Source organism: Alosa sapidissima, chromosome 18, assembly GCF_018492685.1.
Source record: "Alosa sapidissima isolate fAloSap1 chromosome 18, fAloSap1.pri, whole genome shotgun sequence".
Taxonomy (NCBI): Eukaryota; Metazoa; Chordata; class Actinopteri; order Clupeiformes; family Clupeidae; genus Alosa; species Alosa sapidissima.
The window spans coordinates 6,669,556-6,679,339 of NC_055974.1; the positions used below are offsets into that span (position 1 = coordinate 6,669,556).

The 9,784-nt window shown below is 40.4% G+C and overlaps 1 protein-coding gene across 1 annotated transcript; it reads right to left on the reverse strand.

The window, feature by feature from the left end:
* Positions 1-4,819: 4,819 nt before the first annotated feature.
* Positions 4,820-6,111, reverse strand: zgc:153044 (uncharacterized protein LOC751678 homolog). Its single transcript, XM_042071020.1, has one exon. The coding sequence runs from the start codon at positions 5,646-5,648 to the stop codon at positions 5,064-5,066; it is 585 nt and encodes a 194-aa protein (XP_041926954.1). The 5' UTR covers positions 5,649-6,111; the 3' UTR covers positions 4,820-5,063.
* Positions 6,112-9,784: the final 3,673 nt, after the last annotated feature.

Here is a 9,784-nt window from a genome sequence, read left to right on the forward strand (position 1 = left end):
CCATGCCTGCACACTGTGATTGGCTCTCCTACAGTTCAACAGGAGCCTGAGCCACTTCAGATGTACATGCGCGCGCACAAACACACACACACACACACACACATTCACACACATTCACACACAAACACACACACACACACACACACAAGCATGTGCAGAAACATACAGTGGACACACAATACAATATGGGAAACATTCAGGAGGAGTTGCAGGATAATGAGGTGGTAGATAACGAGAGGTGACTGCGGTTCACTGACTCCTTTTATAACATTCCACAGACTACACACAGAGCAAGATTCTGATGGAATGAATGTATTTGAAATCTTGCATGTTTACTTACAATAATTATGAAACAGAAATACAAATATGTTTCCCATTAACACCAAGCACTTATATTTGAACTGATACTGAAGCTGTAGCATTTGCTTTGTTTATTTGTTTACTTAACATTTTTAATCCCTAACAAGCCATGGGAAAACCATACATGTTAAAATCAGACGTCTACATAGTCTCATGAGGAAAAGCTCTCTCTCAACTTCACACTTGAGTGTTATCAGCAGAGATAAGTGGACAGCTAGCTTGATGCACTGGGGGCACGGGCTGACAGCATAACACAGTGGAGCTGAAGCAGCAATGTTAGAGTACGAGTCTTCAGCACAGTTAATGGCATCTGCACCATTATCTTGTACCTGAAATGACCCTATGACTCAAGGATTTTGAGTTCTGTCCCTGATAGATACCATTCACATTGTCATGCAGTGAGGTGGGTATTTTAGATCATGTACAGTCTAACTAACCCGCAAGAAAAGCTATAACCTGTATTTTCTATAAACAGTTTTGACATGACTATACATCTACCTTTTAAGCCTGATGCACCACATAGTTGTAAATGTTTTACTGTTGTTTTACTGTTGTAAAATGATCTAACTGAATCATTGCACACAGTAAGTAAATCTCACAGTACACAGTCACCCTAAAATGCATCTTGAACAGCAGTGCCTTTGCCTTTTGTGTTGGTAGGGAAAATAATTTGTGTAAAAGGAAAAAAGAGAAGGTAACTGGATGTCATCTGGACATGGATGTATGCCATTTTCAGACTTTACAAACCCTCAAAAAAGCCTCTAAAAAGCTTATATGATAGATCTGAGACATAATTCAAAATGATGTGGCTCAGGCATCAACATTTCAGAATATTCACAAACAAACATTCAGACTCAGCATGAGGAGTTTCCATTAGACTGCGGGTGTACTTTCCATTGGTGTTCAACTGATCAGGGAATGTTTGAAACACAATGACATCATTTAAAGCCACAATGCATGCACACAGAGAATGAGGAACTGGTGATAGTGAAAGGAAGACTTCTATTCCTCTTTGCATTTTAGCGCATTACACTACATATTTGGTTAGGCTATGCCATGATGCAGAGTCTAATAGATGCACCTTAACACCTTTGGAAACCACAATCATTACAAAAGAGTTATTTGCAAAGTCAAGTATTTCACACTCAATACACCATTTTGAGTTAGGAACGTTCTTTGCATTGACCTGTTTACAACAGAGCGAATGCCCAGAAACGTCATGGTTGAAATCTAGGGCCGTACCGACCGCAGCATGCTCTGATTTTTATCAGCACTTAAACAGCAACCATCCCATCTCCCTTGTCATCCCCCCAACACACACACCAAGATCCCTGGCAGTTGGGTTAGCCCCTTGAGCCGTGGATCTGCCCAAGGTTTCTTCCTTGCAGGGAGTTTTTCCTTGCCCCTGTTGCTCTTGGGTGCTCCTTGTTGGTGCCCCCCCCCCCCCCCAATCCCAATCCCCCCCCACCTTTCTTATGCAGCCCTTGCCACTTAATCTACAAATAGGCTGACACCAGACATAATTTCACTGCATTTCTTACTTCCAGTAACTATATGCATGTGACAATAAACTTCCTTGTATCTCTTCTGTATGCTTGGTTATAGCCTATAACAACACCACATCAAGCCCATTGTGGAGGCTGGGGGTGTCCCTCTAGAATCAAGTTTGGAACTGAATATGTACCTCAGTAATGATCATGTGATGCGACATGTGATCTCAAACCCAAACAAATATGGACACAACACTGGGCAGCGATGCCATGACGTGGGCGCCCGGCAGAGCTGGCGGACATCACAGGCGCGCGGTAGCCTTGCAAGGGGACCGGACCTAAACGGAGACTTTATGGAGAGCCCGTTGGCAGATGGTCAGAGGGGACCGACGCACACAAACAGGCACATTGTGCTGCCGACATGCGAGTGCAACATTACGTAACAATCTCACACGACTTTGCTGACCTCCAATGTTCCCTTCTCTGTCATAGTGGGCCCAGAGTGTCCACCATCAATCCTGTGTGACAGCAGTAGCCAAATCTACTGATAAACACAGGGTAGGTCCATGCACTGTGGCTCTCATGCAAGTTGTGGGACACCTCTGTTGTTTAGGGAGCAGACAATGGTCTGAGAAATGAGTGACATGAAGGCATCTTCATTTCACACTTCAGCAGTCACATCATTGTCATTTAAGCATGCACATTTATTGATAGGTAATGCCAATGTCAGAGATTGACACAAAACTGTGCTCATTTGAATCCCAGTGTTAATTTATGCAACATATGTTGTTTAAAGGCAGATTTTGATGGGTAATGCCAAATCTGCAAAATGGACAATGTAAACTCTGAATCTCTATAACTATTTGAAGGCCAGATTGTGACAAAGGCCAAATTTTGATGAATAACAAACATGTTTCACAAAAAATGGAACCTTTTGCTACAGCACAGGGATGTATTCAACAAAGAGCTTACTGAGATCACACTCTAATACCGACTCTAATGTTTTCAAATGAGGAACCTGGACTGTATGCTCAGAAAATTGATACTGTAATCTGTCACCATCAAAACCACATGGGGAACATATTGTGTCTAAATCCTCCTGTGTGTGTCACTTAAGGTGACAGTTGCTCAAACTGGCCATGGCAATCATTTATAAGCAGTGAGTCAAGCCATTTGAATTTGGTCTGAATCACTTTCACAGGTTGCCATGGTAATCACTGCAATTTGTTATATCAGGCAGATTATCCTTATGCAAACCACTGCAAGTGTGAACAGCAAACTCCTGTGTGAAGGTCAAGACATCCATGGAATGATGTAAATGATTCAAGGAAGACCCCAAACATGACCAAATCACAATGGAACAATAAACAGGTCAGTGTGAAATTTGAATTTGACTCTCTGTTCCTGTTCTCATGAACTCTAGACAGACTTCATGAGGCGGTTCAGAAAGATTCAGAGGAAAGCAGATTTGCAAGTGAAAGTCATACCTGACAGCGAGAGTAATTCTTCTGAATATGAAGTTCACTCCACATCTAGAGATGAGATTATCTCTCACTCATCCCAGATGTGGTTACAATCCTAGTGGTGTAAGCCACACTTACGGTGATGATGATGCAGCAACCACACGAGTGCTATTTCAAGAAAAAGTCCCTGTATATCGCTCTAGAGCATTTTTTAGTTGTCGTACTGCATCAACAGAATCTGTTCTGTGGACAATGTTTCTGAAGATTTGATCGTTTCCTCTGTGAGTTCACCAATGCCCAAGTTCTTCATCAAATGTATGGTGCCTTTCAAAGACCTTCCATGATGATTGTTTGTTGTGATTTGCAATGTAAAGGTGGTGTGACATCCAGTCAATGCATGAAATGCTTTGGGGAATCAGATCGGCCGCCCATACTGATGGCACTGAGTCCCATTCCAGACAGTTGCCTCGGGATGCTAGCCTGTGCATGTAAGAAACAATGCAAGACACAATGCCGCAAATGCAGGAAATCAGGATTACAATGAATATCAATGTGTTTATACCAGCAACAGAGTGATGAGCAGACTCCTTGCATGAATGCAGTGTGATTTGCCTGAAAGATTTTAGTCAATCAATCATTTGAATTGATTGAACAGAAATTTGGTTATATAGTGGAATGATGGAACTTCTAATGAGACAAAATTCAGACCAGATGGATTGGTGTGTACAATTTAGGATTATAAACTATTTTAAACTTTACATTTCATATCTTTCTTGACCCTCAAAACATAGGTCTCATTCATCAAACACGCCTGCTCAGTCATAAAATTTCAGCATTTTTTTTCCAAATAGCAGTAGGAAGGCTTAAAGTAGCATAGGCATAAAAATAGATTTTTTCACAGCCTGTACCTTCGATCTATTTTGATCTATTGCACACATGTGAACAATATGCATTTATTTACATGGTATGGCCTATAATGATGCCTGCATAAAGAAAGTGCCCAAAATTGCCATTTTGGCAATCATTTTGTTAAATTCAGCTACTTGAATTCAGCACACTTTATTTATGATAAAAAAAGCCCTGTTCCCAACTTTTACAAAGAAATGCCTCTGATGCCTATATCTCAAAAATAGCGCTCGTCTAACAGGTTGAATGCTGGTTCAGAGGAAGGGGGACTTGTTTGTAAGTGAAAGTCACACAAGTGGATGATTCAACAGCATCTGACTGAAGGCTACGGCCTACACCTAACCACAAATGGCATTATATTGATGACCAAAGTCATACTGAGTTTCTAATGGTTAATTTCCAAAAAATGCAGAATTGAGAACAATCATTTTAATTGCATAGCGAACATGAACCTGGGCAAAGACTTTCAGTAGTCCAAATATTCTGCCATAGCCTGCTTGATTTGACCCAAAGTCTGCATGGTCAAAAGACCTGTTTAACATTTTCCACCAGTTAACCATCAGTTCCAAAGCCATGTCATATGTCAAGAGACTAATTCCATGGCTGTGGGGCAGATAATCCATATGGGCATATCCATTGACCAGCAACAACTTAATTCAATAGAGCCGCAACAGTTGTTTTTAAAAAAAAAAATGAGCATGTTGTTTATTTATAAAATGACACATAATGCACACAATGTAAAAAAATAAAGAGTAGGCTAGGCCTAAAATAAATTCCACAGAATCTTTAACACTTTGTAAAAGTTTTTTTTAAAACTTCAGATAGTGCAAACCGTGAATTATGTCTAAAAAGTCAAGAGATTTCCCAGGGCTACCATATCTTTAACCTCTTTCTCGTACAGGTCAGGTACTTCTCCAACAGATGACATTATCATAGTGACAGTGATGATTCCGCGGAGCCTGCGTTCATACTCGATTAGCTGTTTCCAGAAACCGCTGTTGGGTCTGATTAGCGGCCTGCGGGCTTTGACCCAACGGTGGGCCTCGACCAGCGACATGTCTCTGTACTTCATCAAGTATGCCAGACAAAGCGTTGAAGACCGACTCACACCGGCGTTGCAATGTACCAGCGTCCGACCACTCTGCTCCTCAACAAGATGGATTTTATCCGCAATGACATCGAAATGGTCGATAATAGGGGCCGACGGTGAGTCCAAAACTGATACACGAACGAGTTCAACAGTTGATGCGACGTCGTTCTCAACATTCTCGGTGGCGTTGATGATGCAGGTGACGTGGAGGCTGGACACAACTGCTTTGTCATGGGCTGCCCTGGCACTTCCAAGGTAAAGATTCTCGGTGATCTGGGCCAGACCCGAGAGTTTCTGTGTCGCTGTTGGGAATGCCATGTTTCCCCCCCCCAATATCATTGAATGTGCAGTAGCCTAATACACAATACCAGCCTCCTAAATACCCTAAGACAGAACACACTTTCAGTAGCAGATAATGTGTTTAATTTCGCCACGGGTTTTGTGTTATTTAAATTCGTTGTAGGCTAAGCCCTGTGTGCTGCCTGCTAAACTTTGGAGACTTGAGACCAAAGATTCTAGAACAGCCTAGCTGGCAAGGTAGCCTACAGAGGAGCCTAGCCTACTTCTCCACGTGTTGATATATATTCAAAACGATGGGCAACAGCATTTCCTTTCGAAACTTTCAAGAATAAAACATTGTAGACGCGCTGCGTCTATCTACAATCGAGCTACAGTCTTCCGCACTCACTGCCGATGTTGTATTTCCTTGTTGACTACAGCATCCCGAACGAGACAATTTTAATAGAAAACGCATTTGACTGACCGGATGTCCTGCTGGTTAGACTCATAGACATGTCTATGCACTATCAGAACCGTCTGCCCCCTGCTGGTAAAGAAACCATTAACGGCAATCGCCTCCAGACAAGTCCTCCAGAGGCATTTTATAGCTGGCAAGAGCTTGTCACCTGTAGCAAATTTCGTTTATGTTCAGCCTTGAGCCAGAGGGGTTGGTCGGGCTTACCACCATAGACTTAGAAAATAAGTGATAGTATTGCATTGGTAGTAGCTTTTTGTGTTTTATCACCCTGAAGGGACATAATTACATGTGAATCTACTGAAACATGCAACAGGCCTAATTTGCACATTTCAAGTAGGCCTAGGCCTAACTTTGAAATTCGATAAAGTCAGGTTCAAATTCTTCTTTTTTATTTTGGTGACATATTAGCAAAGATCCTTGCTCCGCTTTAACCCTCTCTGATATTAGTGTGTAAGTAGGCTAGGCTGCAATTGAGATATCTGGGTCAGAGTTGTGAAAATGGTGAAAATAGATTTTTTTTAATGGCTGTTGGCAGTATTTTGATCTAGCCCTTACCCAATTACAAAACACCCACTGTAACAACATTTCACACTAATATGTCCAAAATAAAATGTATTATGTAATGCATAATTCAGTAGATAATGGCTCATTTATGTACTTATATAGTTTCAGAAAACTTCCAATACAAAAAAAATACTTAATGTAAATAATCAGCTGTGGAAGCTTTCTGGGTATATCAATTAGTTAAAGAGTTTTAGATTCACCTGTAATATATCTCTGCATAGAGACATAATATAAACATAAAAAGCTAGGGTCGTATACTTTGTCAAAAATCACTATGATTTAGGTGGTCTGGATCAAGGACTATAGGCCTATGTCATCAGCACATCTAATAAAAATGTGAAATCAAGCAAGTTAGGCCAATACTCTAGGCTACACATTTTCTATACTCTATGCTTCAGTACATAATATGCATCAATATTAGGGCTGACAATTGATTAAAAAAATAATCTAATTAATTACATACTCTGTGATTAATTAATCTAAATGAATCACATATATAATTGTTGCTGTGAAAGTATTTTAAATATTTAAATTCAAATGAATCATTGAATAATCAGCATTAGTGACATTAAAGTTCAAAAACTCTTATTGTTATTTTCACTGTTCAAATAACGGCCATAATAATCTATGATATGACCTAATATGCTTAGGAAATATTCAAAATTGTATAAGTATATATACTTATAAAAAGTGTATAAGTATATATACTTTTTTGATCCCGTGAGGGAAATTTGGTCTCTGCATTTAACCCAATTGGTGAATTAGTGAAACACAAACAGCACACAGTGAACACACAGTGATGTGAAGCACACACTAATCCCGGTGCAGTGAGTTGCCTGCTACAACGGCGGCGCTCGGGGAGCAGTGAGGGGTTAGGTGCCTTGCTCAAGGGCACTTCAGCCACAGCCCACCTGTCGGGACTCGAACCGGCAACCCTCCGGTTACAAGTCCAGAGTGGGCCACGGCTGCCCCAAGTGCTTTGGGAAGAAGTTTTTTTTTCATTTCAGGCCACAGATATAACCTAGGGGAAACAATGAAAATAAATTAACACTCCCCTCAATGTCAACACTTATTCCTTTGCATTGTTGTGCGACTATAGAGTTGATGAACTCCGGTGATATGCAAATTCCTTGCTGCAGACATTGCAAAGGACTTTATTTTCAACACTTTGTTTTTATCAACACCATCAGGGCGTTTTTTAAAAGTAAATGTTCCAATCAATGATCTAGGCAGCACGTTTTCTTCTCTCTCCTTGATTCTGCAATCTAATTTTTACTGACTAGAACGGCTTGGGTCAAAGGTCATAAGGAATTGATTAATCTGCACTCATTTTTTTAATGTTATTTTTTCTCAAATTAATTAATCAAAATGAATCAGTTATTTTGACAGCCCTAATCAATATGCATCAGTACATAGCCTAATAAAAGATTCTCAGAGGAAATTCTCTTGAAGACAGTAGCCTATCTGCAGGAGAGAGAGAACAGACCTGAGACCTGGCAGTAAATCATTCAAAGACAAAATCGATTTTTCAAAAGAAGGCCAGATGTCAGGAATACAGACACGTGTTCACCCCAGGTAGCACCGTTCTAGAGCACATGATGCAGTATACTAACCTAGGTCTGGCAATGACTGCATTAGGAAGTTTCAGCATGGCAGTGAATCCACTAAAAAGAAAAAGTCTGTAGAGCCCTCTATGCTATAAAATCCAAATTTGACAGTATAGATATACCAATCACAATTTGGTGCAAATTATTTGACAGTATAATACAGCCTATTGTGCTATATGGAAGTGAGGTTTGGGGTCCACTCAGTATGCAGGACTACACTACAAGGAGGAACAAGCAAACTAAAACACCCAACAACACATGTAGGGCATGATTTAGGCCGTTATCCATTGGCTTTACCTATTCAAAGAATATCTCTTAAATTCTGGATGCACCTGAAATCTAGTCCAAAACACTCCAGTTTGAGGCACTAAAAACACAGAAACTGAACCTATAAAACAGTCCCCTGTGCCAGCTTGCACTGAAGCTCACTAACTCCATAACAGTTCTGCTTCCAAACCACAAATCTGTGTCAATAAAACAATCAAACAAGCCAAAGAAGTCTATTTGGAACATTGGAGAAACCAAACTACAAGGCAAAGTAGAATGCAATTCTATCTAACCCAGTGTGGCTGCATTCAGCAGTGTTCTATGGAATTCTATACAGTCTATGAGAAAACACTTTTCACCAAGCCATGATAAGCTATTGCGCAGCACCAAGAGATTATAAATGGGCAGAGTATCTCATCTCTGTCAGAGATACAAAGCAGAGGCAAATCCTGACCAAGTACTGGCACAGTGACCACACCCTTGGAGTGGAACTGGTAGACATAAAAACACCTGGATGCCAGAAGAAGAAAGAACATGTGGTCACTGCCAGACAGGGAATGTTGAGACAGAGGAGCATACTTTCTCCTTCACTGTGACAAGTATAGAGAATTAAGAAAAACGTTTAAAACCAACTATATCCAACCTTTGAAGACCTTTAAAAAAGACTGTCCTCTTAGGAAAACATATATTTCACTATGCCATAACCTGAGGAACACTAGTTTACGTAATGTAAATGTAGATGGTTTTAATGTGGACACATGTTGTCTACATGTATGGTCTTGGTCTATGTATGTGTGTGTTGTGTATTTGTATGTCTATATGTATGCATATACTGGTATTGTACTTTTTGTCCCATATCCCTTTTTCTCCTCTACTACCTTATCTATGGTTATTTTATATTAGTTTACATCTACATGTTTACATCTGAATAGCTATTTCTATACATTCATCTGAATGATTGATTTGGCAATACAAATACCTATTTTGTCATGCCAATAAAGCACCTTTTGAATTTGTGTGTGTGTGTGTGTGTGTGTGTGTGTGTGTGAGAGAGAGAGAGAGAGAAATCTGACATACATTTGTGTTCAAGAAACAGAGGAAGGACAGATGCGATAGGGAAGTTCATTGTTTTCAGCATCCCCCTCACACAGATGCAGGTGTGTTCCAGGCTCTCAAATAAATCAAGTTTTGAGGTGTGTGTGTGTGTCTGTGTGTGTGAAGGGGTGTGATGGGGTGAGGGACTACCTATAGGCCACTATACTGTTAGGTTAATAGATCAT

Excerpts from the sequence above, each read along its gene's own strand:
- zgc:153044 (XM_042071020.1), bottom strand. The coding sequence starts at position 5,648 with ATGATATTGGGGGGGGGAAACATGGCATTCCCAACAGCGACACAGAAA.